Source organism: Topomyia yanbarensis, chromosome 3 (assembly GCF_030247195.1).
Source record: "Topomyia yanbarensis strain Yona2022 chromosome 3, ASM3024719v1, whole genome shotgun sequence".
NCBI lineage: Eukaryota > Metazoa > Arthropoda > Insecta > Diptera > Culicidae > Topomyia > Topomyia yanbarensis.
The window spans coordinates 289,626,792-289,654,605 of NC_080672.1; the positions used below are offsets into that span (position 1 = coordinate 289,626,792).

General features: G+C 41.0%; 3 protein-coding genes across 5 annotated transcripts; 1 reads left to right on the forward strand and 2 right to left on the reverse strand.

The window, feature by feature from the left end:
• Positions 1 to 3,551: 3,551 nt before the first annotated feature.
• LOC131688569 (aspartate--tRNA ligase, cytoplasmic) lies at positions 3,552 to 8,327 on the reverse strand. Its single transcript, XM_058972909.1, has 6 exons — positions 8,170 to 8,327; positions 5,724 to 5,814; positions 4,926 to 5,661; positions 4,629 to 4,863; positions 4,187 to 4,569; positions 3,552 to 4,128 (listed from the first exon to the last, which is right to left on the reverse strand). The coding sequence occupies exons 2-6, from the start codon at positions 5,793 to 5,795 to the stop codon at positions 3,965 to 3,967; spliced, it is 1,590 nt and encodes a 529-aa protein (XP_058828892.1). The 5' UTR covers positions 5,796 to 5,814; positions 8,170 to 8,327; the 3' UTR covers positions 3,552 to 3,964.
• A 102-nt stretch (positions 8,328 to 8,429) lies between these two features.
• LOC131688567 (gamma-tubulin complex component 2 homolog) lies at positions 8,430 to 24,649 on the forward strand. Of its 2 annotated transcripts, XM_058972905.1 has the most exons (7): positions 8,430 to 8,672; positions 8,726 to 10,005; positions 10,236 to 10,984; positions 11,041 to 11,184; positions 11,382 to 11,486; positions 24,156 to 24,310; positions 24,369 to 24,649. In XM_058972905.1, the coding sequence occupies exons 1-7, from the start codon at positions 8,620 to 8,622 to the stop codon at positions 24,409 to 24,411; spliced, it is 2,529 nt and encodes an 842-aa protein (XP_058828888.1). In that variant the 5' UTR covers positions 8,430 to 8,619; the 3' UTR covers positions 24,412 to 24,649. The 2 variants fall into 2 exon arrangements, with proteins under 2 accessions (XP_058828888.1, XP_058828889.1); XM_058972906.1 differs by lacking the exon at positions 11,382 to 11,486 and having other exon boundaries at positions 8,431 to 8,672.
• On the reverse strand, positions 24,641 to 27,301 carry LOC131688568 (zinc finger and BTB domain-containing protein 14-like). 2 transcript variants are annotated; one of them, XM_058972907.1, is made up of 7 exons: positions 27,211 to 27,301; positions 26,979 to 27,150; positions 25,875 to 26,911; positions 25,326 to 25,533; positions 25,089 to 25,258; positions 24,892 to 25,033; positions 24,641 to 24,834 (listed from the first exon to the last, which is right to left on the reverse strand). In XM_058972907.1, coding segments are annotated over exons 1-7 (1,869 nt in total). In that variant the 5' UTR covers positions 27,213 to 27,301; the 3' UTR covers positions 24,641 to 24,696. The 2 variants fall into 2 exon arrangements, with proteins under 2 accessions (XP_058828890.1, XP_058828891.1); XM_058972908.1 differs by lacking the exon at positions 27,211 to 27,301 and having other exon boundaries at positions 26,979 to 27,204.
• Positions 27,302 to 27,814: the final 513 nt, after the last annotated feature.

Consider the following 27,814-nt stretch of genomic DNA (forward strand, 5'->3'; position numbering starts at 1 on the left):
TTTGACAGGCGAACTGAAAAAGAAAGCCAAAGTAGACAGCCAAGAGACGCATAACTGAGACTCTACCAAAGGTGCTAGAACATTACGCTACGGTCCTGTTAGTCCAGAATAAACAACGAACAAGACAGACTTCAAATTTCAATAAAAATAGTGAAAACTACTTTTCCGCTCGCTTTTTCAGTTTCATAGAAACAAGGGAATCGGAAATGTGGCCAGGGGTAGTAAAGCAGGCCACCTTTTTTAAAGCGATAGCAGAGGTCGTAGAGTAAGCTAGATCAATTATCATCGAGAAGATAACCCCATGTCGTACTATGACAATTGAAGTCTCCTCGATGCCGGGAGGAGTTCCGAAATATTACAAAGTTGTCGGTTCCTAACCTAGGTCCAACCAATCCTGCACTAAGTTGAATCTGTGGTTGAAATGTCACATGAGATTTTTGGTGTTCCTGGAAGCGTTGGAAACTCCTTGTTTCTTTTCAAATGTCTAAGACCAGGTACTGTTTGCCTCGGATTTGTGATAGAGCTCCCTCTTGCTGGTATATTTGGCGCCCTTTCAAGGGAAAAAGGTGGGTAATGTCAGATACATAACCGGAGTGAAGTAGAATATACTTTAGGCTGTTAATGCGAATGCTACAATTTTGACTATCTTCTGATAGGTTAATACAACCTATCAGAAGATAGTCAAAATTGTAGCATTCGCATTAACAGGCTAAAGTGTATTCTACTTCACTCCGGTTATGTTATTTCGTTATTTCTAATGGAAATACCGAAATATCGGTACAGGTACATCGAAATCTAAAATATTCGAACATATTTATCCTCATATAGTAACCCTAAAAAGAGAATTTAATAACATAATAAATATTTTAATAAAACCCTTCAGAAATTAGTAAAAATTGCAACATTCGCATTAACAGCCTAAAATGTATGCTACTTCATTTCGGTAATGTCTCTGACATTACCTACCTATCTTTCTAATCTAAAACAGAAAAATTGTTCTGAAAACTAATAATTGCACAACCCAAGGCGATTTAAAGCTACACTAGTGTGAAATCCCGACAGAAAACAAAATAACGTGTTTGTCCAACGAGCATTCTGTCCCGTTGTTGTAGTGAATTATGCTCCCTTGTTGTGGTGAAGTTCACCCCCGCACAAGTGTAATTTATAACGATTTTGAAACATTACATATGTTACATGCTTTTGAACATTTTGCGATTACAGGGGAAAACGTTGGTTGAATGATATTTATTAAATTCTCCCAATTAATGATCTATAGCTATGGTCATGTTTCTCTAGAAGGCGCGTTCTACCCCATCTTTTCCTAAATAATAATATGCTCAAACCTTAATCAAGAAGGTTTCTTAGAATGGAATTTTCGCAATAACCCTAAAATTGTCACGTATGACAATGAATGCAGTACCAGGACATTACTTTTAATGGAGCTTTTCACTTGTTGAGCCGCGATATTCGCAAACAAAATATATATAATAAAACAAAATAATAAAATGCACATTGCGTCATCTACTAATACTAAACCGGTCTTAATGTGGATATTAAAATTCCGTCATGCATCAACCTGTTATGCAAATAATTCGGTTTTACGGATCTTTATTTAGCTGTGTTTAAAAATTGATGATACATAAAACTTTTTCCAAGTTTGCCCCGAGAACAGAGTATTTTAAGTTCCCCCGGGTAGTGTGCAAAAGCCCACCAAACTCGTAAATAAGCTTCACGAAGTAACTCGTATCAAATCATCAACAGAAATACATAATATCAGCATCCATTACGCTCACAATCTCCTTTACACAACGAAATAACTATTACTTATCATCCATTACGCACACAATCTCCTTTACACAACGAAATAACCATTGCTTATCTAATTGACAATCACATCCGTACCGCTTGCCAGAGGAAAACGAACCAAAAAGCACACGCCAGCTCACACTTCAATGTATACATCGCAGTGCACTCTGGAACGCGCGCCGTGGTGAATTTATCTGTACACGCACCTGAAGACATATATAATTTAAAGAGCAAGAGAGCGCGATTCTCTCGCACCAAACCACCCCATCCCCCATCACCAATCCATTTATTCAGCTCTAAAAGAAAGAGCTTTCTGCTTTTTCTGTGGTGTGCCATCATTGTATCTTCTGTGTATGCATGAAACTGGTGCGCCAGTGCATCATTAGAATGAAATGCTATCAGCGCCTGGCGGCAGTCATGGAGTGTATTACCTACCACCGAAGAATGCGAGCTGACATGAAACGCAGCAGCTGCTACGCTTACAACGTTCATAACATAAACTAACGAATTTTTCTTATTTTCCCTTTTTATACGTGTCGCAGTTCATTCGATGACAAAGCAACGCTCGCTGCTTGGTCGAATTGTACCTATTAATTATGGATCAGATAATTACTGCTTTCATTAATTCCATTATTTCCGTTATTTTCAGTAATGTACAATTACTGAATTGGTTACAAAATTGTTGTACATATTTCGAATCAGATAGCGCAATTATCGTTAGAAGTATTCTACTCCAAAAAAATATTGTAACAAAGACCAATTTGCTTGTGATTAGTGCAATACTGCATGCATGACGCGCGGCACAAACAACCGATCATGCAGACGATCCCTGTCGAAGAAGACGTATAGCGGTCTCGCCAAAGCCGACACTAGTTTGAAGGGGTACGTCATTTTGTCCCGTCCTTCAGTAGATCCACGCATGCCAAGTTCAAATCGATAACTACACCATCGATCTCAACGGCGTGAGCGGGTATGTAAACGTGAGCAACAATTCTGAGCTTATCTAGGCGAACTTTCGAGATATCTGGCACAGCTGAATATTTTTGCGTTTTGCGGAATATTTGAATACTTAGCGGACTACCTTCGATCTAAAAGAAGTTAAGGTACGGTCGAAGGTATTGGTATTTGTAAAAGTCACTGGAATACATCAATAATACTAAAATAAAGTAGTATACTTCATTGAAGTATTAAGCAGCTGTTGAAAATTAAAACGGAAACTTAACGCCTCCCAGCATCGCGTTTTTCAAATTGGCGAACACTATAACTAATCAACGAATTGTCTTGATATTTTTATGACAATGCATAATATGTGTCGCCTGTCGATGAACCACAGAAAACTGCATGAAAAAATTCTTCCTATTATTTTGTAGAAAAGTGAACGAATTTTACAGTACGTTATGAGATTTTTCGGTTTTCATGAAGCCATTTTTCGAAATTCGAACTTTTTTCTATTTTGGTTCAACAAGTAACTACAAGTCTAAGCTTTACAAATCTTGAATTTCCAGTGCCAGACAATTGTATCAAGAGTTATCGTTTTCGGCGGTCCTCGATGTGAAAATGGTTGGACATCTACTCTTGGAACGCTCCTATGCGTGGCTCTGCCTGACTGAAAATTACTTTTTTGGATACACAATGATGCATATCGAGATATAAATGGAAGAGAATATATCAGTTTCCACCGGGTAGGATTGGACCTAGGACCCCAGTCACCCTGATTTCTTTCTAAGTAAAAATCTCACATTCAGTATTTGTATCCAGTACGAATAGTTTTAATGTACATTTCACTGACATTGTGTTTCACAAAGGCAGTATTAAGCCATCTTAGGAAAATCAAACACCTCTTTCACAAAAAAAATCGCACAAGCTCATTGAGGTTCCAAATAAGTATAACAAGATTTCTAATTTGTTCTAAGTATTAAGTCTTCTGTTTTGTTTTTCAATAATAGTTTTGATTCCCTTTTGCATATAGAATATTATGACGCCAGAAGATGAATTTGGAGAGTAGTAAACCAGTAATGATTATACTGTCGTTATCCTGCCCCCAACTACTGCCCACCCATTTTGAACGGAAACGTAGAGCCAACTGAGGAGGGAATGATTGTGCTCGTATTCGTAAACGTATAACTGTGGTGCTTGATACCTGACGGCTAGACACAGTTTAGGGTGTAAGTCTCTTCGGGTCACGTGGAAACATTGATGTTTTACGGATGTTGTCCAGTCCCAGGTATAACATTACGACTCGCTCCAGTCCGATTCCACCACCGGCATGAGGTGGACACCCGAAACGGAACGCCTCAATGTAAGCGGCAATCTTGGAAATGTCTGTGTAAAGAAAGTTAGGGTTATTCATTATGCGAACATTTTATAAGAGTATTGTTACCGATTGCATAATGCTTTGCGCGTTCCACCAGATAATCAGGATCGTGGACACGCTGTGCGCCGGACAAGATTTCCTCGCCACGCATGAACATGTCGTACGAGTTCGATATCTTGGGATTGGAAGGGTCCGGCATTGTATAGAATGGTCTCACCGCCAGAGGAAATTTGTCCAGTATATAAAAGTCGGTGTCATACTTTGCTTTCACCAATCTGCCGAGCAGCTTTTCGCTTGGTGTTGACAAATCTTCTTCTTCATCCATCGTAACACCAGCCTCCCGAAGCATTTGGACAGCTTGTGCAAATTCCAATCTCAATGGCGGTTCCAGGAACTTAAACGGTTCTACATTGAATTGCTGACCGACGGCAGCGATCTCACGAGCATAGCTGACGCCAAGAATAGTTGAACTTTATTACTGATGTATGATGTTTTCTGCCTAACTTACCTGTCGCGTAAGCCTTTGAACATCTCCGTGAACGTATTTCCAATGGTATCCAATACCTCATGGTAGTGATACTTGAAAGCCATTTCCAGATCAAGTCCAACAAACTCGGTCAAATGTCGGTGCGTGTTGGAGTCCTCCGCGCGGAACACAGCACCAACCGTGAACACCTTGTCAAAATCAGCTGCAATTGCCATTTGCTTATACAGCTGAGGTGATTGAGCAAGATAAGCTGAATCTGTGTGTTACAAATAGAAGCTATGTTAGATTAAAGAAGTTATGCTAAATGTACTATCCAACCTTTGAAGTAGCTAACCGTAAACACGTTCGCACCACCCTCACTGGCTGCCGAAATAATCTTTGGAGTGTGTATCTCTGTAAAGCCTTGCCGGGCAAGAATGTCGCGAAACAGTTTACACACACCAGCCTCCAGTCGAAAAATTGCTTGGTTTGCTGGAGTTCGCAAATCCAAAACACGATTGTCCAACCGAGTATCTTGGTTGACACGAATGCGCAATGCTTCCGGATCTTCGGACTTTTCAGGACGCGCAGCATCCTCAATCTGCAGCGGAAGTTGAGCTTTAGCAGACGATACTAAATACAATTCAACCACATGCAGCTCCAAATTCTGCTCCGTGCAAGCCTCAATCTTATTCGCAACAGGAATAACCCGCGCCTTTATATCGACGATACTCTCACGTGGCACACTTCCAGAAAATTTAACCATCTGTTTCGACACGGTATCGTCGTTCACAGCCACCACACATTGCACTGTACTACTCTGCTGTCGAAGCACCAGGAAACACTGTTTGCCCTTACTACGTGTCGTATGAACTCGTCCGCGGACCCACACAACGGAGTCCTTCATATTACTGGAGAGTTCATGAACCGGCACAAAGTTTCGCTCCGAATGTTTGACCGTACTTTGAATCATTTTAGTTACACCGTACAGACCCTCCGCGTAGTCCTTACTTTCGGTGTCCGTTGTCTCTTGTTGGCCTTTTTCAGCAGCTGCGGCAGCTTTGTGCTCTGCTTTCTGAAATTTAGAAAAAAAATTGATTCACATCTATTGGGAAGATTAGCTAATAATAAACGTACCTTGGCAGCTTTGGCAGCTTCCTTTGCAGCCTTCTTCGCGGCATTTTTCGATTGGTCCTGCTCTTCACCCATCGTTGTGCACTGTATTCAGCTAGATCAAAAGGTTGAAAATGAGAGATAGAAATTTAGTTAGTGTACAATCGGCGGGAAACGAAATATTTATTATTTATCGCACATCAGCGTCAGTAAATATTATCAGCGACTATCAATGCAATGAAATCATGACACTTTGAGGGGGAGTCGTCAGTAACTGACAACAACTTGCTACCAATTGGACGATGTAGCGTTCGGCTTTCATGCCAAAAGAAGTTAATTTCACTATACTCGTCAGCAACCCAGAGCTTCTGTGTTTGGCTAACCGGGAGTTCACTCGGTACCAGCCAGTTGCTTTAGGTATTTACACATGTTGTGTGAACTGGTTCGATTTAGTGTCTAAGGGACCATCCATGAATTACGTAAAGCTTATAGTGAGGGGAAGGGGTTAGACAAATTGTGACATATGGGGAGAAGGTGTAAGCTAGAACGTTACGTAACATGTTAAACTGAAAAAAATTAGGAAATTTGTTACGTAACAGGGGAGGAGGAGATAGAGAAATTTGTGACAATTTGTTACATGGGGGGGAGGAGGAGATTGAGAAATTTGTGACAATTCTCAAAATTATGTCAAATGACCATTATGCCAAATGTCCATTATGCCAAATGTCCATTATGCCAAATGACCTTCAGTGTGATCAATTCTCAAAATTATGCCAAATGACCATTATGCCAAATAACCGTTATGTCATATGACCTTCAGTGTGATCAATTATCCAAATTATGCCAAATGACTATTATGTCAAATAACCGTTATGCCAAATGTCCATTATGCCAAATGGCCCGCTCCCGTTCCATTTGATAATCTTATGATTTACATACGCGCTATTGTTGGCTAAAATATATAAAATACAGTAATGTTTCGATTATATTACACACAATTATATATAAGGATGGACGCACATGTGTAAAAAAATATATAAGTTCATGTATATATTTCATTTGAATATATACATACTGATTTACACATGCATACATGGATATACATATATATGCATACATATATAAGGATATATAAATGTGATATAATCGACACATTACTGTATTCTTATGAAATTCACTATATTTATGTTAGAGTTATGCTAATAGACGGTATTCGCAAAAAGGCAAAAACCAATAACATATGGCACCAATCACTTCTCATCTGACTGTGAACTACAAACCGCAAACTTCTACTTACACACCACAAACTACTACTTACACAGTGAAATCTATTCTACGAACTTCTTGGAAATAAAAACAACTGATCTATATGCTTATGAGCTATGCAGTGTCAGAAAATAAACTCAACGAAGCTAACAATGGATTCACTGCCACGGTCAGTGTTGCTTGTTGCACTCGCCCCTTGGGTACTCGCCGTCGATTGAATCAACGTCACAAACAGTTTGACCGTGCAATACAAACACAAAACCAAAACCCAAACATCTCTCTCCCCAACCCACTCCCACACCGCGGTCAGGGACCGATTACACCATACACTAGCATCGATAACGTCATCATCGTTTCAAACTAAGCATGACGATCACATTATTTGAAACGGTAAAATTAGGCGTTCTATGAATCATGATTTGTGCGACCACTATTGTTTATTTAGAGCGAAAACTTGCAAAACTATTGCATTTTCGTTTTTGAGTATACTAGACCGATGTAGTCGGTGCTACACTCATTATATTGTATTATTGGTTGTAATAAGTCTAACTCCTTTTTGCACTACATCAGTGTAGCACTAGGTAAAAATGAAAATGCTGTAAGATACTTAGGTATATCAAACTACGCTCTATTGGAGGAGATAAGAAATATTTGGTACTAGCAAACAATAATAACTTACACGTATTGACCGCAATTCATTCGGGCAAACGGCACCCTTAACGGTAGTTATAAAACTTTTGATTAATCAATAAGAAACCCCTTATCACTTTTAGAGAAAATTACAGATTATGTTGACCAATTATATATCAATGTGCTATCACTGTGTAAATATAAGTGGAATGGTATAGGTACGTATAGTACCAAATATAGATTGCATAATATCGCGAGTATATTCGCCGGCTCGCACACCAACACGCCTGCGGAAGCGGAATATCAAGCTCTGCCAGACGTCAAGAACTAAAAAATGCAACGTTTCAGGCATATTCTGTAATATTGCATCATGCTATTTTTTAATCGGGGTAGCCTCTTTAGTTTCATTGTCGTGTTTACAGGACAAAACCTGTTCTTCAAAGCGAAGATGTACCAATATTTTCTTGGAACGCGAGAACGAGAAAAATCAAGTCTCGTTGCAAGGAACATTTCCTTTTTATTTAATGTATTTTACCTTAACCAGTAATGGTATCCACTAATATTTTATACTTACTTTAATGTAATATTTAAACAAAAACGTTTAATCACTGTTCTACTAAACTTTTGAACGAAATGCACTGCATAATCTACTCTTTTCCTTTAGCAAATTCTCAACGCAGTATCTAGGTCCCAGATCTACACGTCGCGATTTTTACGTATAAAATAACATTCCTCGCGGACCAGGTGACATATCTGTCAAAGCGCACGTTTGTGTAGTACCAGTAGCAGGGTTGTAGCATAAACATTGGTGGCAAACGGTTCTTCGCCATAGAACGGCTAAACCGCAGGGCATGGATACATGACATTCCATCAAACTGAAACTATCAAAAAAAAATTCTGGTGATCAGTATTTACACAAACATAACGCTAATATAATACATTATTTGCACAAAAGAAGTCATATTTCCACTAGTTATTTATTACAGAAGTATTATTCTAGTTTGTTACATGTGTCAGTTAAGCTATGTCTGAATCAAAAGCCAAGAAAATCCTTGCGGAACTGGTGAAAACGTCAGGGTAAATGTTTTAATTCCTCTATTTGAGTATCTCATATTATATTTTACAAATAGAACCACCTACACGGTGGATAACGTTTTGACATTCTTCCGGAACAAGGATGGAAAATACAGCACCAAACGGCTGTCGCAGTTGCTGGGTCTGATCTTTAAAGCGACCCCCTATGGGCCAAAGTATATGGAAGAGTTTACTTCGTCTAAGCAGGACACCTACGTGACGCTTATTTCTATTCTCAACAACTATAGTAAGCACACGCAGTCGGTTCTAGCACAGCTACCTAGCGCAGCAGAATCGGTTTCTAAGCAAGCTGCCATGTTCGAAAGTCCTCCGTTATCGTCAACAAGAATCGTTCCGGAGCAGGTTACTCCGGAAAATGTCCAGGAAATAAAGGAAAAAATTGTCCAAGCTACCATTGGATCCGCAATCAATCGGTCTACGGGTTCCATTCCGAGTGCCCTGGTGCCGCAAAGTTTCGAGTACATCGGCAGTAGAAAAGGAGCTATGGTATCGTGGAATTTCAACTATGAGGAACTTTATCCTATGCAGAACAAAAATGTAGCTGCAATTCCGCTTGGTTCACAAGAGCCAATAGTTTTAAAGGAATTACTCAATTGTTTGGAAGGAGTGAAAGGATCTTTAATTTTTCCTAAAAAGCAGCTGCGAAGTGTAGTCTTCTGTCCGGTGGAGTTCGATGTTTCAGATCAAATAGAGGAATCACTAAGAGACATCGTACGGGAAATTCTTCCTCTTGCTTCTCATTACTCTCAAATCCAGGCTTTCATTGCTGCTTCTAGTTCACTAGAAAGCGGCCAAATTTTGCACGCACTTCGTGCTGCTCTTCAAATAATCGTTAACGATTACCGCCTTTCGATCACACAATTGGAAGAACTATTCGTGAAGCAGCAGTTGACCTTCCACAAATTGCTTTATTTTCTGCGTCCAGTTTTTCACACCATGGAAGTGCTGGCGGAAACTGTAATCACTATCCGTCAGACTAATTCGCGGGGTGGCAGTGTACTAACGCTGCTGCACGATAAGATCACTTCCACGACAGGCGATGAGAAAAGCCAGAAGGTTCTAATACATCTGCTAGAAGTGGCTTCCGTTCCGTACATGGAAATGCTACAGTTATGGATTTTAGATGGGGTGATTCATGACACTCGGAGGGAGTTTCTCATCGAACACAGCGCAATGGATCTGAACGAGAATGAACTGATGGACTACTGGGAGAAACAGTACACAGTCCGGTTGGACAAGGTACCCTGCTTTCTGAACAAGTACGCCGACGTAATTCTGCGCACGGGAAAGTATTTGAACGTGATTAGGGAGTGCGGTAAGTTGTGCTAGTATATTTCAAACGTTTTTTTTACATTCTTACGCCGAAGATATTGCCATTAATTATATCAAATTTCGATAGTAATGAACTAGTTTGTTTTGATATTTCTAACAATGCTTAACTCTTGTTTGGTGTCCATAAATTCCCATTAGAAAAACGGTGTACATTAGAAAATGACGATTGAAAATACCAAATATCATTATTCCTCTCTCTTTTACTACTCACAGGAAGTTCTGCGGATTACCAGCAGCAAAGCATCATCACCTTGAAGTATACCCACTCCGATCAGACATACATTGCTGCCATTGAAAACGCGTACAATTTTGCCTCTTCCTCGCTGCTAAACTTGATCATGAACAAGTACAATCTGATCGGTCGTTTGCACTCAGTAAAGCGATACTTTTTGCTGCAGCAGGGCGACTTTATATCTCAATTCATGGATGCCTGCGAGGAAGATCTAGCTAAAGATGTCGACAATCTCCGTCCGATGCGGTTGGAAAATCTCCTAGAAGTGACTCTGAATATGTCATCCGCCCGCTATGATGAGTATCATGACGATCTGAAAACGATGCTGCTGCCGTACGGAATCGTTACACAGATATCGAAAATCGTCAAAAAAGAAGATGTCTTCCTTGATGCTTTGGGTGACACATCACAGCTGAAAGGAATCGAATGTTTTACTTTCAACTACACCGCCCAATGGCCGGTTTCGATTGTACTGAATCGACTGACTATTTCCAAATATCAGATGATTTTCCGGCAGCTGTTCTATTTGAAATATGTAGAACGAATGCTGTGTCGCGTTTGGATCGCCAACAATCGAACAAAACAGTTCGCTTCGCAAACGGCCAAACTGTATCGGTCGGCCTTCACGTTGCGCCAGAAAATGCTGATCGCCATTCAGAACTTTGAGTCGTATATGATGATCGAAGTGATTGAACCTAACTGGCATATCTTCTATCAGAATATAAAACAGGTAAAGTGGTTATTTTGCATAAGGTTCACAACAATACTAATTTAAATAATTCATAGATAAAAAATATCGATGATGTGCTCAACTATCATCAGGACTTTTTGGATCAATGTATGAAGAACTGTATGCTAACAGATGCTGATCTCTTGAAGTCGATCATCAACCTCTGCAACATTTGCCTACAGTTCTGCTCGTTCCTTGCGGTAAGTTTCCTAGTATTCCATTAAACCGACAGTAACAACTCGCTCTAGGTGTTTATACTAAACTTTGTTATTCTCTGGTTTCCTTTTTTCTAACGGGACGCTGCTAACCTCGTGTGTATTTGTGTCGGATAACGGTAATGTTTCACAAAATGCAATCAACGTTACGTTGATTGATACCATACCGTCACATACCGAAGGAGGCACAGCGACATTTCGTTGACGCTGAGCTCTGTTCAATGTTGGCCTCAACAGATGAGTTTTCGCTGTCCTCTGAATCTGACTACGACTTTGCATGTCAGCAGGTACCGTTTGATGTGTGCTTTACAAATGGGGCTCTATTCTCACTGTGTTTATGTGGCACCGCTAACAAAATTGGTTAGAATAGATAAACCTTTACCACACGCCTACACGTATCAAATTCGAGAAATCGCTTTAGTCTATTGTTATTTTTTCGATTTTTAATTGGCATTTTTCGGCCAAACTTAACCTCATTTTGCAAATCACCATATTTATATTTTTTCAAATATTTAATTTAATTTGACACTGGAAAATGATGATAATATATCGACTGTTTAGCGGCAAAGATAAGATAAGAGATAACGTACAACTCTGGACAAACATATGATTACGGCTTAAAAGCCAACTGTCAAAATTCTCTGAAAGGAAATTCCGGAGTTTTTTTTTGAAATTTCGATCTGGTAAAAGATCAAGTACAAAAAGTGAAGTGTTATCCGATAGTAGTGATTACGATACGATTGAAGTGCTATCCTACAGTAGTGAACAAGCTGATTCCGATACGATTACAATTCCGTATACGATTCCTATTACGATACAATTACAATTCCTCTCCGACGGTGATTGGTACTACGAGGATTCCGACAGCGAAGAGCAAACACCGCAAAAAATGACCGATCAACCAAAACCAAACCACAAAACCACAAGTGAAACATCAACAATCGCACCGAATAACCGAAGCAAGTGACACTTAGGCATCCGTCGTTTACAGTCCATCCCAATAAAGTGATTTTAAAACCGAAATTAAATCTATTAGTTGGGACCTGGCACCACAGTACTCAGCGTACAGCCAAACAACATGCTCGATGTCGTGATAGCCGTTCTCACAAACACAATGATTACTGTCAGCAAGCCCTATACGACGGAGATGCGCATCAAACGAGTAATGGTTGGACATGAGCCTTGACATCGTACGAATAAAGTGCCGATTCACATCCAAGCCCTTAAACCAAGCATTCGTTGATAACTTCGGGACAATGGAATGTAGCCACCGTCCCAGATTCCCATTGCTCTATGAAGTTTGCCAACTATCGAGCGTCCTCTGACAGGAGATACTGAAAATTCATTGAAACAAATTGGTCTTTCATAAGTGTCGCCTTCTAATGCGCCCTCCTTGGCTAAAGAATCCGCCTTCTCATTGCCCGCAATAGAACAATGTGACGGGACCCAAACCAAGGTAATCTGGTAAGATTTTTCAGATGAAGCACTCAGATATTCCCGTATTTTCCCCAGGAAATACGGCGAGTGCTTTCCAGGCTTCGCCGCATGGATGGCCTTAATGGAACTGAGACTATCCGAAACGATGAAGTTATGGTCTGAGGGCAGGGTGTCTAATTCTGCGACGTAGATTGAAGCAGGATCATTGAGTTTGAATGAGGCAGCAAGATGTTCGTTGAAGATACCGAAGCCTGTGGACCCGTCGAGAATTGATTTGTCAGTGTAGAACATTTTGCCGCTGTCGACTTGATGGTATTTATTATAGGAAATATTTGGGACCACTTGTGGGCGAATGTGATCCGGGATTCCACAAATCTCTTCCTTAATGGATGCGTCGAAAAATACAGTTTGATCAGAACTATCTAAGAGATGAGCACGGTTAACGTTGTATGAAAATGAATTGATGTTCTGTGCCATGTAATCGAAGTACTAGGACATGAATCGGGTCTGAGAATTAAGCTCAACAAGCCTTTCGCAGTTTGCAATCACCAATGGGTTCAAAATATCGCATCGAATGAGCAATCGATATAAGAGGTCCCAAAATCGATTTTTTAGCGGACGGACGCCTGCCAGCACTTATAAACTCATCGTATGGGTCGAGTGCATGCAACCCAAGGCAATACGCAAACAGCGATACTGGATTCTCTCTAGTTTGATGAAGTGTATGTTCGCAGCGGAGCGAAAGCAGAAACATCCGTACTCCAACACTGATAATATTGTTGTTTGGTACAGCCTGATTAGGTCTCCTGGATGGGCACCCCACCATGTTCCAGTTATTGTACGGAAAAAGTTGATCCTTTGTTGGCACTTCTGTTTCAGGTACCTAATGTGACATCCCCAGGTACCTTTAGAGTCGAACCATACCCCGAGATATTTGAATGTTGAAGCCTGAGCAATAGTTTGATCCATTAATTGAAGCTGTAGTTGCGCTGGTTCACGCTTTCTAGAAAATACGACTAGCTCAGTTTTCTCCGTGGAGAACTCGATACCCAGCTGGAGAGCCCAAGCAGACAAATTGTCCAAGGTATCTTGCAGTGGTCCTTGCAAGTCGACGGCTTTAGGACCTGTAATAGAGACCACACCATCATCTGCAAGCTGCCTTGACAAGACATTCATCAATTCACGTAAAAATTGTAGAGAAGAGGGCTTAGACATGAGCCCTGGGGAAGGCCCATGTAGCTAAATCGTGATGTCGATAAATCACCATGCGAGAAATGCATTTGTTTTTCAGACAACAGGTTTAGCAACAAGTTATTTAAAATTGGTGCAACTTCTCATAAAGAATGTTGATAGAAGCTGAATCGAAAGCCCCCGTAATATCCAAGAATACTGATGCCATCTGCTCTTTGTTAGCTATGCCATTTGAGTTTCTGTTGAGAGCAACGCAAGGCAATCGTTCGTCCCTTGCCTTTGCGGAAGCCAAATTGTGTATCTAACAGTAAGCCATCGACCCAATTGTCGAGGCGAAACAAGATCATTTTCTCGAATTACTTCCGGATACAGGAAAGCATTGCAATCGGTCGATACGAGTTGTGGTCGGAGGCTGGTTTTCCTGGTTTTTGGATGGCGATGACACTCACTTGTCTCCTGTCATGTGGGACAATGTTACACTCAAGAAACTTATTAAATGAATTCATCAAGTGTCTCTTGGCAGAGTCTGACAGATTCTTCAATAAGTTGAATTTGATTCTGTCTGGCCCTGGGGCTTTATTGTTACATGATAAGAGAGCAAGTGAGAACTCCACCATCGAAAACCGTGTTTCGTTCGCGTTATCGTGAGAGGACGCAGTGCGGTAGATTTTCTATACCGCGGGGCGGAATACGGACAAACCTTCTTGGCGAAAGCGAATATCCAGTGGTTTGAATATTCCACGCTCTCGTTAGTACTGTTTCGATTTCGCATACGTCGGGCCGTGCCCCAAAGAGTGCTCATCGATGTTTCTCTTTTAAACCCGCCGACAAACCGGCGCCAGTAACTGCATTTCTTGGCTTTCATTAAATTTTTCATTCGCTTTTCTAATATCGCGTACAGTCGATAGCTAGCGACTAACCCGTCTTCTCTTCGTTGAATTTACGCCGAGTGAAGAATTTTCCTCCACTGGACCCGGTCCTGGGCCAATCTCTTCCAGTCACCCTGGAAATTGAGTGCTTTGAGGTCCTCTTCCACTGCAAACAGCCATCGTGTACGCGACCTGCCACGGAGTCGTCGGCCTCTTCCCGGTTCTCTACTGAATATTATCTTCGCCTGTCGTTCTTCCGGTATTCGTGCTACATGACCAGCCCACCGTAGCCTGCCGTTTTTTTTATTAGCTTGACAATATCCACTCCTTTATATACTTGGTATAACTCGTGATTCATGCGATGCCTCCAGATGCCATTTTCTTCTTTACAGCCGAGTATTGTTCGCAGCACCTCACGTTCGAAGACACCGCTCTACGATCAGCTTCCTTTAACGTCCACGTTTCATTGCCGTACAAGGCAACCGGAACTATCAATGTCTTGTACAACGCGAATTTTGTCTTCGTCTGCAAACTACGGGATCAGCTGGCTACGAAGCCCATAAAAAGCCCTATTTGCAGCTGCAAATAGGGCTTTTTATGGGCCTTTTTACCTCGCGGGTAACATCATTATCGGACGTCACTAGAGTTCCAAGGTGCACAAATTCTTCCACTACTTCAAATTTATCACAACCTAACATCACTTCACCACCAACATCACTATTGGACCCACGTATTCTTCCAGCTATCATATACTTCGTCTTGCTGGTGTTGATTGTGAGACCAATTCTTGCTGTCTCCCTTTTAAAAGGCACGAATGCCTCTTCCATGCTCGGCGGTCGATTCCAATGATATCAATATCGTCCGCAAATCCTAGGAGCATATGCGACAGAGTGACGATGTTACCGTTACTTTGCACGGCTGCTCTCCTGATGGCACCTTCAAGAGCAATGTTGAACAGCAAGTTTGACAGCGCATCACCCTGCTTCAATCCGTCTAAGGTTACGAAGGACATCGAAATCCCCTCCGCAACCCGAACACTTGATTTCGATCCATCCAGCGTTGCACGAATCAGCCTAATCAGTTTCGTCGGAAAACCATGCTCTACCATTATCTGCCATAACTCGTTTCTTTTCACTGAATCGTACGCCGCTTTGAAATTAATACAGATGGTGTGACTGCAAGTTGTATTCCCGGAATTTATCTAGGATCTGTCGCAGGGTAAACATTTGATCCGTTGTTGATCGGCCTTCACGAAAACCACCTTGGTATTCGCCGACGAAAAACTCCTCCAACGGCCTCAATCTGTTGAATAGAATACGTGACATAATTTTGTACGCCGAATTGAGGAGCGATGTTTCTCGATAATTGGCGCACTCCAGTCTGTGTCCCTTTTTGTATAAGGGACAAATGAGGCCCTCTAGCCAGTCAGCAGGTAGTTTTTCTTCCCATACCTTTAAAAGAGTACGGTGAAGTATTTCGTGCAGCTGCTCACTACCGTGCTTGAAAAGTTCGGCCGGGAGCTCGTCCTTTCCAGCAGCCTTACAGTTTTTCAGCTCTTTGATTGCCTTTTTCACCTCTTCTAGCGTCGGAGGCTCCACAGCTTGTCCATCGTCACTTATCCTTATTCTGTTCGTTGACGCGCTAACATTCTCTCCATTCAACAATGTCTCGAAGTGCTCTCTCCACCTTGCTGCTACCATAGATTTATCTGTCAGCAAGTTACCTTCACGGTCATTGCACATGACGGGAGACGGCGCATAACATTTTGTTCCATACTGTTTTGCGTTCTCCTCATACTGCTTTTTCTTTCTGCGGTGAATTCTTTTTGTCGGCTCCTCTCGCTTCCTTGTACCGCTCTCTGTCCTGCCGGGTACCAGACACTAATATCCGGCTTCTGGCAGCATTTTTCTCATCCGTCACTCTCTGGCACTGCTCATCGAACCAACCGTTTCTGGGTCGTCTCTGAGCAGTACCTATTACTTCTCGCGCTGCTGTGCTTACCGCTCTGTGGATTGACTCCTACTGATTGTTGAGGTTGAATCCCCTTATCCGCTCTTCAAGCTTCTGGCGGTACTCGTCCGTCACACCTTCTGCTGAGAAGCGTTGGATATTGAAACGCAACGGTCGCTGAGTTCTTAAGTTCGCTACGGTTGATAACCGTGCTCGAATCTTACTGACAACGAGATAGTGATCAGAGTCGATGTTTGGTCCTCTGAAGGTTCTCACATCTATAACATCCGAGAAGTATCGGCCGTCTACCAGGACATGGTCTATTTGATTGTAAGTTTCGCCATTCGGGCGCATCCAGGTGTGCTTACGGATGTCTTTGCGTGCAAAGTAAGTGCTGCTGATGGCCATCCCTCTAGCTGCAAAGAAGGTCACTAGTCTCAGGCCGTTTTAATTGGTTACAGAGTGAAGTCCTCTCTACCGACCTGAGCGTTGGCGTCCCCGATAACAATTTTCACTCGTAAAACACGTCCTTCACGTCATCGGGTTTATCGTTTGTCGGTGCATTGATGTTGATCAAGCTCTAGTTGAAGAATTTGCCCCGTACCCTCAATACATGGATTCGCTCGCTAACCGGTTTCCACCTTATAACACGCTTCATCTGCTTGCCGATCACTATGAAACCGACTCCATGTTCTGCCTTTTCGCCGCCGCTGTAGTAGATGTTGTATTTGAAGGAAGTGTTGGCGATGGAATTCACTGCTCTGAATTCACGTTCTCCAGTTCTAGGCCACCGCACCTCCTGAATCGCAGCCACGCTCCAACCGTCTGCAGTTCGTGAGCCAAAAGACTCACTCGTCCGGGTTCATTCAAAGTCCTGACATTCCATGTTCCGAGTTTCCAATCATTGTCCTTATTTCGTAGCCGGGTCGGTTGCCGAAAGTATCGTTCGTTTTTCTTTTCTTCTTCACTTTTCGTGGTAAGTGGAAGGGTTAGGTAGGCTACCTTACCGGGGTTGCGCTACCTAGATCGCGCTGGTGGGGCTGCTATCTTAGGTATAGCTGACGCGATACAGCATTTCATACTCAACCGCTGGATGCCAGAACAGACGCTGTTTGAGGCGCACCTCCTTGGTGAACAGACGCTCGGGACGTACCTCCTCAATCTAGCTGAAGTCAGAAGGACAACAGTGCCCAGGCTGCACTACCAGCTAAGCACACAACTCTTAGCTGGCGGTCGTTGTAATCATATGACCCAGGGACTTGTGAGGACTTGGGTGTACTTCGTGCAGAAGAATAACAGGTGTTCAGCATTTTCTATCGTGCCACAGGTTTCGCAGGTACAATCCTCGCTGATATGCATTTGTGAAAACGCTCCCTACTGGTGGCGAATTTTGATTTTTTGAATAATGGGCCGATTTGGGGTGAAATTGCAAATTCATGCTTGTTGAAGTGCTCCTGAACTGTCTTAGATTTTTGCAGTATTTTTTTCTTTTTCTGGAGATCCAAATAAAGAGGTTTGGTTAGTTAGTATGTACAAATTGCGAATTATAAGAGCGACAGAACCTTGAAAACTTAGTAAAAAATGTATTTTTTGTGTTTTTCATTAGTTTTTCTTCAAAACTGGGTATCTACAAAATTTTAAAAGTATAGGAAACACTTCAAGTAGTTGAGCCAAATATAGGGGCGTATTTTTGCTGAAGAAAGTGTATAGCTACGGCTAGTGGGATATGAGTTTTTTAAGTTTTTGCTAGATAACCTTTTGACATTTTATGCTATTCATAAAAAATGTTCTACAAAATAAAACAATTTCAGTGTGCTTAGTCCGCATTTTGTTTTTCGTAAAATAGGAGCAAAATGGCGTTTTCTTCTTGTGTCTACTACATCAGAATCGGTTTTTAATGAGCACATGACGATTTTTTTTTAAATTATTTAGTATATTAATAACCACCTAGTGGGGTTGAAAATCATGAAAATTAAACAAATATGTCGAGCTAGTTGCAGGTTATGGAGTATATTTGTATGCCGAATTGATTAACGTATTCAGATTTTGTATATGAAGTCTCATTCCCATGTTAGGTACATTAGAGTGAAGAAAAATGCAGAAGGGTGGGGTGAATGTTGAAAATCTTATCTTTACGTTTTAGATCACACAATTCCGAAATAGTCAAATTGAAGGCTTGGTATTTTCGAAAAAGTTTTACAACAGAATACAGCGTATCTTCTAGTACAATAATTTTGGTGAAAAAGTCTCCAAGAAATAATGATGGAGAACTAACTTTTCTAAAAATAAATGGAGACTTGGCATCATTAGTAAAGCTCTCATTATTTTTATAATTGATGGTACAAAAATCCACAAATTCTCATTAAACCCGATCCTGACGCAAAGAAGACAAACAGAAAACGCCGTTTTAAATCATTTTCCTTCTATTTTCCAAAAAACAATATGTGGCCTAAGCACATTTGAATCGTTTTATTTTTTGGAACATTATTATTTTTGATGTATTGCTAAAAATGTCGAAGGTTATATAACAAAACCTTATATAACTCATATCCCTTTTATCGTGGCTATACACTTTCTTCAACAAAATTACGCCCCTTTATTCGGCTCAACAATTTTAAGTGTTCTCTATACTTTTAAAAATTAGTAGATACCCAGTTTTGAAGAAAAACTAATGAAAAACACCAAAAATTACACTTTTTACTAAGTTTTAATGGCTCTGCCGCCCTTATACTTCAAATTTTTTACAAACTAACTAACCAAGCTTCTCCATTTTGATCTCCAAATAATAATGTTGAGCCGCTTCTTCGCTGAGCGATTTGAAATAGTTCATTGCATCGGGGAACAGCATTTTGTTGTTGCAGATGTTTGTTTGGTTCATTGCAGCCCTCGCCAGCTGATCAGCCACGTCGTTGCCTGCCACTGTGACATGTCCAGGTATCCATTGTATGGAGGTATTTAATTCGCTTGCTAATTGCAGAATTTTATTTATTACTTCATCCTTCTCCCTTTTTCCGATGAAGTTTTTTATGTATTCGCATCCAGATTTAGAGTCAGTCATTACCACTGCGTTTGTAATATTGTTACAGCTAAGATATTGAAGTGCCACGTATATGGCTTCAATCTCGGCGGACATAATGCATACATAGAACTCCAGTTTCAGGCTCATCCTGATGTTTCTGGCTTCATGATATATACCAATTCCACAAATAGAGATCTGGTCGCAGGACGCATCCGTATATATGATTGGACGTCCTCTATATTTACCGTTGATTAGAGAGAGGGTTAATTGCTCTTATGCTGGTTTCTCTTTTCTTCCAATGTCCGGCGGTTAATTCCGTTTCTATCACCACATCTTTCCATAAGTATTCTGAGGTTATAACTGTTGACATGCGTCTAAGGATAGAGCTGTGTTGCTGAGCAGTTGTTTCTAGGATTGTGTATCGTTTTTGATCATTTCGGGAATACTGATCGATTTGCTAGCGGACTGGTGTGTTATAATAATAATGTCCCACGGCTGCAATCGTCTGAAGCTTAATGGGCGTTGAGCAGCAATCGCTTGGAGCGTGTTTCTTGGCGTCGTTCTTGTGCAGCCTGTAACTCTTCGGAGACATTGATTGTTGATTACATCTGTTCTTTTGAGATAGTTTTTGCTCGCGGAACCAAAAACGCTAGAGCCACAGCCCACAAAACTCCTGAAGAAAGCTTTGTAGGCTAATACTAGAATCTGTGGGTGACTGCCATATTTTGTACCAGTAATCACTTTTAGCATATTGAGGTAATCGGCTAACCGTCGAGTTAAGTCTCTAATGTGGGCACCAAATTTCAATGCTCTATCAAACTGTAATCCCAAATATCGATGAACATTAACAGTCTCTATCGGTATATTATCAACGCGGATATCAATCACCTTCGGACTGTTCAGGAACAGGATCGACTTTGCCTTCTGCGGATTGATTGAGAAATTAAGTGTTCTGGCTCGTTCTTCGAATTTCTGCATATAATTATTCCCACGCGCGCTGATTTCTTCTACCGTTTTGCCTTCTATAATAACAGCGAAGTCGTCTGCGTATTGCACTAATACCACTCCCTCGATTTCAATGTCATGCAGTATTGATGTGTAGATATTGAATAGTGTCGGTGAGAGAACGTCACCTTGGGGTAGGCCCTGAGTTACATGTCTTGTCACCTGCTGTTTTCCAACTGGAATCTGGACGGTCCTGTCGTTGAGAAAAGTAATGCACCAGCTTATAAGTTCGGGAGGCAGCCCCGTGTTTTCCATGATTTGCTCCAGTGTGTCAACTTTCACTGCGTTGAAGGCATTTGAAAGATCGATAAAAACTGCTGCAGCAATTCTGCCTTGTCGTTTTACCTGTGAAATCTTGTTAGTTACATATTCCTAACAAGTAACCGTCGACATTCGTTTTCGAAATCCGAAGGATAGGGCTGGGAGGATGTCGTTCGCGTTGAGTTCTTCGTGTAGCTTACTTAGGACTGCCGCGTTAAGCAACTTGAGCGTGCAGTTAATCATGGATATCGGTCGGACACCATCAATGTTCCCTGGGTTTTGTCCTGGCTTTGGGATAGCTACAACTTTCATTGTTTTTAAGCCAGCAGGTAGATTGTTGGTTCTCCAGATCAAGTTCAAATCACGAATTAGGGCATCTCTAACATCCGGTTGTAGTAGTTTCAGCAATTGGTACGTTATGCCGTCAGGTCCTGGCGCAGATTGCTTTTTTTGAGCTAGAAGGTAGTTCCATAAGTCCACCGTCAGTACGGCGTAGGTTGGTAGATATGTAATGATTTCCTCGTAGTTTCGTCTTTGGGGGAAATGCTTACTCATGAATTCATTCGCCATACGTAGATCATCATGTACTAACACATTTTTGGTAGCTTTCTTGCCAGTCAGTCGTCTGAGGCCATTCCAAATGGCCTTAGATGGAGCGCGCGGGTCGAACCCCTCCACAAAGTCTTTGAAGCGCTTTCGAGCAGAGTCTTTTTTCTTTTTGTTGAAGATTGCTTCTTTTCTCTTGAATTCTATTAGTTCATCAATGCCTCCGATTTGATTGAATCGTGCTCTTGCTGTTCGTTTTTCTTGCCAAGCGATTTCTACCTCTTCTGACCACCAGAATCTGGGAGTGTACTTCTCTTTCTGTCTTGCATTTTGAAGTATAGTTTTAGTAGCCTTTTGTAGATCTGTGACCGTAACTACTACCGCTATCAATTTTGCTTATACTGTCAGCTACACGGGATTTGTTGATGTAATATTTTGTTGGATTTTGTTTTGCGAATTCGATTTTAACTTCTATAACTAAATGCCGGCTACCTACTCCAAATTTAAGTACGCGCATGCTTGTATTTGGGAACAGGTGTGGTGAAACGAGAACTAGATATATTGCAGATGGGTTTTTATTCAGCTCCACGGGTATAAACGTAACTTGGCGGTTGTTCATCAGTATGAGATTTTCCTCGCAATATATAGAGACACTATTAAAATGTTCGATGACACAATATGTCTGGCTACGCCTTGAATCTTGTGAAAATTTCGAATTCTGCTTTACTCCAAGTTTCTGAGTCCTATATCATATCCATCTGCAATCAGTAATCTCGACAATTCTTCCTTGTATTTTTCTAGGCTCTGTATATTATTCTGCAAGATTTTAAGGTTTTGATTTAGCACCATACTCGCGTTATTTATAAATCCATATCTCCGTCTGTCGGCAGCGACCTAATCTGCGTTTAAGGTAAAGGCGTGAGTGTTTCCTTTTTTCGTCGTTTCAGTTAGCTTTGTATCACCTGGTGCGTTGGAGTTTCTTCCTAATTCTTCCCGTAGATGCTCTGCTCGTTGTTCTTCAACTCGTTGTGCCCAACGTTCGTAGTCAGTGACCCGGAACTTGTTGAATAGCGTTGTTTTCTCGATTTTCCGTCTTTTTTTCTTATCCGCAAATACCTGGATGTGATCCGCAATGTTTGTCTCCTGACGCGTGCGCTTGGGTGGTTGTGATTTGTACTGATGCTCCTTCTTTGATGTGTATGCCCCGGCTGTCATAGCTGCATAGCTCTCTGGCATAGTTGGAAATTCGGATGCGTGCTCAAGCATGTCGTAACGGTTCTGTGTCAATATCGGATTCTGCTCTCTTGCTTCCATAAATGTTAGAGTTGTTTTTGCCATAATCGTTTTGATGTTCCGCTGTCTTGTCCATTCCGGGCAGGATGTGTCAGAAGTGTGATGTTCCGAATCCGTTTAACAGTATAGGCATTTCTTCTCATTCGGACAACCTGCGTCACCTGCTCGTGTTGCTGTGAACAGTTCTGACATCGTTTTTTTCAACGACAATTCTCTGCACGGTGGTTGTATCAAAGGCAATTGAAACATAGCACTGGTTTGTTTATGAATGGCCTCACTCTGTTAATGCAGCAGAACATACGTACATCCGAAGGTAGTTTGCTAGCTCGAAACGTAACTTTTGACCCTCTTCATAGCGATGCAGGCGGCTGATACCGAGAATGGGAACTTCGCATGTGATGTTTTCGTTTATTTCATCCATTGTCATATCAATAGGTACTCCGGCAATTACTCCTGTGACCGAGATGAAGCTTCGGGGGATGTAAGCTCTGTAATAATTGGTTTGTAACTGAATGTTATTTTGTAATTGGTTTGCCGCTTGATACGTTCTCAGAAACACGAGAATTTTATTTCTTCCGAGTGCTCGCATGTTCGTGATGTTTTGTTTGAAAATTGGTTCCTTCGATAGGAGTCTTCCGAGAGAAAGTTTATTGATCCGAGCATGTACAATAACACGATATGGACCCGTATCCTGATGTTCGTATTCGTAGGTTTGGTATGTCCTTTGCCTTGTTTCCGCTCCTGCTGCGTTGTTTCCTCCTGGCTTGTCCGGAGGGTCTCCCATTTTGGAGGTTAGGTTGGCTACACGAGGTTTGCTGCTTTATTCCTTCTCAATTCGAGTGCAAAAGGAACGGTATAACAATAACAGTAGATCGTAACTATAGTCTTCAACAAACACAAAACTTTTATGAAAGTTTTGATTAAAAGAACACGTGGATTTTTTTCTTCGCCTATCCTCTTCAGTCTAAGGTCTAACCCGCAATGGCCTTCTGTCATTTGTATGGGAAATAGCATTTATGTATGTCCCAAAACAAGTAATCACGCTGCGAGTAACACAAACTGACAGGAAAACTTGGGAAGCTGCGATCGAAATGAACTCCCTAGAAATGGATTACCAGATCCCATGTTGACTGATCATTTTCAGACATTCTAATCAACGATACGTAATCATTTTTATTTCCCGCCAACCTCAAAATTATTTCCGCAAAACCGTAAACACCCACACTGCCTATAATCGCAAGTCAGTCACATATAGATAGGGATAAAACATAGGACAAATATGCGATTATGGGCATCACACTAGAAAACAACCACCTGCAAACAGAAGCCTTAAGATGTTGTGACGCAACCTAATACTGATAAAAAATTTCTTCGAATTTCCCCAGGATGTTACTACCTCAATAGAACCTACGGAAACATTTTCCGCCCGCGTAGAAAACTACCGCACCGAGTTCACCAATCAGCTAATGTCACTTCTACGCAAAATAACCGAAATCGCTACACAGAATCCATCGGAAAAATTCATTAACCTCATTCACAGGTAATATTTTTATGAGCCAATATCCACAAAGCTGCTTTTAACCATTTCCTTTTTTCAGGATCAACTTTAATTCATACTACAGCGATAATTTTGACAGTTGAAGTACGGAATGCTCAGAATCGAGCTGGTAAAGTTCTACACTCACAGATGTTATATTGCCAAAGCGTACCTGTTTGTTCCTTATCGCAAAACATTCAAAACGCTTATCCAAAAGCTAGAATAGTTCTGGTTTTATGCCAATTCATAGCTCTCTATCTTAATGTAATGTGAAATGCATAGCGCTACCGAAATTCGTTCTTGAACTAACAAAGAATAAACAAAAACAACCGATTAATAAAATTTAATCAATATTTACTAAATAGTATAATAGAGAAAGGATTCTACATTCAACTTTCAACAACCCCATCTGCTACGGGTTCAATTTCGAAAATAACCACCTGTCCTTGACAGAAATCCATGTGTTGCTTCTTGAGTTTCCGCGTAGCAAATACTTGTTCGCACTTGGTACAGCGTTCGACTGGTTTCTAGAAACAAATGGGAACATCCTAATTTGTTGATTTTTAGCTTATGAATTAACATACCCGCAATGCTCGTTGTTTTCCCATAAGCACTCCTGTCTTCGGCTTAACCCGAGCGTTGGTGTTTATTCCGTGGGTCAAGAACATATGCCGGTTGTAGTACGAATGATAGCGAAAATCGCGATTGCAGCAAACGTAATCATCCCTGAAACAATTTCCACGTTGAAACTTGTAAAATATTATAGTCGATAGCTACTCACTGATATGTGATACAAAGATGCTCGTTGAACTCGTCGGCGGTAGTGCATGAGATTAAACATATGCCACAATCCAGATCGTTTGGATTTTCATGGCGGTCCTTGTGCTCCTGTAGTTTATCATCTGTCTCGAACGATGTGCAGCAAATTTCGCATACAAAATAGGTTTGTATCTATGTGAAAGAAAGAAATTGTGAGTAGGCTAACAAGTTTATTATATAGGGATACAAACTAACTCACATCATGAGCTCGTTCCATATGCATCCGTAGTTTATCCCGTCGTCCGTATGACATCTGACAGTGGTCGCAGGTGTAGCGAACTTCCGTATGAACCGTGCGAATGTGACGCCGCAAATGGTTCGCTGTTTTAAAAGACCTTTCGCATTGCTCGCAGTTGTAATTTCGCTCGACAGAATGTGTGAGCAAATGCTGTGACAATAGCAATTTACTGAATAGAAAAAAATATGCATTTTAATTACAATTTTTAAATAAAACTATTTTCAGTGACTCAGTGTGATGTCACACTAAACCCTCTAAGACAAATGTCCTCCGTTTAATTTCATTTTTATAATGTACTTGCTTTTCACTATCAAACCAGATACTAGTATTTATTTTGACTACAACGTATAGTCTTCTTCAGTGATCATATCTTTCTATATGGTATTAACACTGAAGAAAACTGAACTGCACTGCATCTTATTATTATGTACACCGCGTAAGAAAGCCGAAGGATATTTGTCGGGAGAGGGTTGGTTAAAAATTTTTTCATTCAATATATGAGCTGCTTACTGCTTAAACCCCAGACCACACTCATGACAATCGAAGGAAATCCTCGCCGAATGCACCTTTACGGCATGTTTCTCCACTTCTGTCTGTGTTCGAAACATTTCCTCGCACAACGAACACTGCAGAGTTGGTTCACGTTCCCTTTCATGCCATTTTAAATGATTTTCCAATGCAATCAAATGTTTTACTACCTTCCCACAAAGCATACAAATGTGAGTACTATGGGCATCATTCTTGTGTTGCCGCAGCAGCTCGACCGAACTGAACAGTTCTCCACTGCAGATTCGTCGATGACATGTCAGCATCTCAATTTCATCAGCGTGCATTTTTGTCAAGTGTTTCTCAAACTGCGACGGAAAGGTTGTGCTAAATTTACAATCCAGATTGCACTCCTGGAGGCTAACCTCCTCTTCCGGGAGACGAAGTTGGCGCTTTTTCTTGGACGGCTGCTGTCCATCTGAGGTGCCTTCATTATCTAAATCACAATCATTATCTTCCTCGTATTCGTCGAAAGCTCCTTCTATAACAGTGTATTCAGACTTTAGATCCTCTTCAAAATCTTGCATGGTAGGTTTCTCTGATTCAATGGGTAGCGCTACTGGTTTAACTTCAACCGACTGTTCCTCTACAGTTCTTTGAAATTCTCCCAAAAAACTCGGCAAGTCGTTATCCTGCTCAGCACAATGTGTAGTACCTTCTCCCAACAGTTCAGCAGTGAAGGCTAGTTCATATTCACCATCATTGTCATCCTCTACCTTGATGCAAACAGTTGAAGCAAGATCATACTCGGAGAACTCGCCGATCAAATCATCCGCTTTAACGTCTTGTTGGCAAAGATCCAAATCCCTGAACAGCATATGTAACCGTTCTTCTTCATTTTCGAACAACTGCCGCAGTGGCCTCTGGTTTCCTGATTTTACCTCCGCTAAAGAACTCGCGAAATGTTGGATCAGATCCAGTTTTCTTTTGTATTTGAAAAAGAACTCCAAAACATCCAAACACCGTTCGCAAACTTCCATTGGCATGTAACAGGCAAGTTCCTATGGGAAAAGGATATTATTATCAGCAACGAAGCGGAAATAATGCAAATATAAATGCAAAGCTTACGAAGGGAACATTGAAACTAATTTCCTCCAACATCTCACTTATTGTGCATCCGTTCAGTGGGCGATAACTGTCCAGAGTAACCATTTCGGCTGATGACTTTGGTTGCAGACACAGTCGGCATACATTAGGGAAGCTTTTTAAATTAAAAATAGTCATGTTTACGGAAAATTTCCTACAAACGTTCAGATGAGTAAATTTTAGTTAATGCTATCGCAATACAGATTCTATTTACATTGATTAGCTGACGCGAACTTTGACATATATCATGTTTGTTCCAGTATATGGGAGAAACTGGACGTATTTTAAGATGCGAGCAACCCCAGTGAGAATCGAGTACTGGAACAAACTTCATTGGTAACCAAATTCAGGGTTGCGTGTGCTCAACCACCCAGTGAGCAAATTTTCTGGCAGCAGAGATGCCAGATTTGCAGACATGTCTCGAAATTCGCAGATATTTGCAGATTTTTTAGTTTGGTTGCAGATATTTACAGATTTTTGAGAATGATGGCTTTTGGTTATACTAGTTTCAAATTACAGCTTTATTTACTTCAGGTTTTTCCTCCATAAACTATTTCTCTCTATTATCTTGGGCTATAAATCTCGACAAACATATGATTACGGCCTAAAAGCCAACTGTCAAAATTCACTTTGAATGGAAATTCCGGACAAACCGTTACGCGCCAATCACAGATGTTAGTAGTAAACAAAAGAGAAAAGTTTTCTCTTTCATAAACTGTTGTGAACTGTGTTCGATTAGTAACGGTTTGTCCGGAATTTCCATTTAAAGTGGATTTTGACAGTTGGCTTTTAGGCCGTAATCATATGTTTGTCGAGAA

Excerpts from the sequence above, each read along its gene's own strand:
- LOC131688567 (XM_058972905.1), top strand. The coding sequence starts at position 8,620 with ATGTCTGAATCAAAAGCCAAGAAAATCCTTGCGGAACTGGTGAAAACG. Across the intron at positions 8,673-8,725 it reads GAACTGGTGAAAACGTCAGG|AACCACCTACACGGTGGATA; the intron begins GTAAATGTTTTA and ends TTTTACAAATAG. Across the intron at positions 24,311-24,368 it reads TTCATTAACCTCATTCACAG|GATCAACTTTAATTCATACT; the intron begins GTAATATTTTTA and ends TCCTTTTTTCAG.
- LOC131688568 (XM_058972907.1), bottom strand. Across the intron at positions 25,259-25,325 it reads ATATGGAACGAGCTCATGAT|ATACAAACCTATTTTGTATG; the intron begins GTGAGTTAGTTT and ends TCTTTCACATAG. Across the intron at positions 25,034-25,088 it reads CATCTTTGTATCACATATCA|GGATGATTACGTTTGCTGCA; the intron begins GTGAGTAGCTAT and ends AAATTGTTTCAG.
- LOC131688569 (XM_058972909.1), bottom strand. The coding sequence starts at position 5,795 with ATGGGTGAAGAGCAGGACCAATCGAAAAATGCCGCGAAGAAGGCTGCA. Across the intron at positions 5,662-5,723 it reads AAGCTGCCAAAGCTGCCAAG|AAAGCAGAGCACAAAGCTGC; the intron begins GTACGTTTATTA and ends TCTAAATTTCAG. Across the intron at positions 4,570-4,628 it reads TTCAAAGGCTTACGCGACAG|CTATGCTCGTGAGATCGCTG; the intron begins GTAAGTTAGGCA and ends TCTTGGCGTCAG.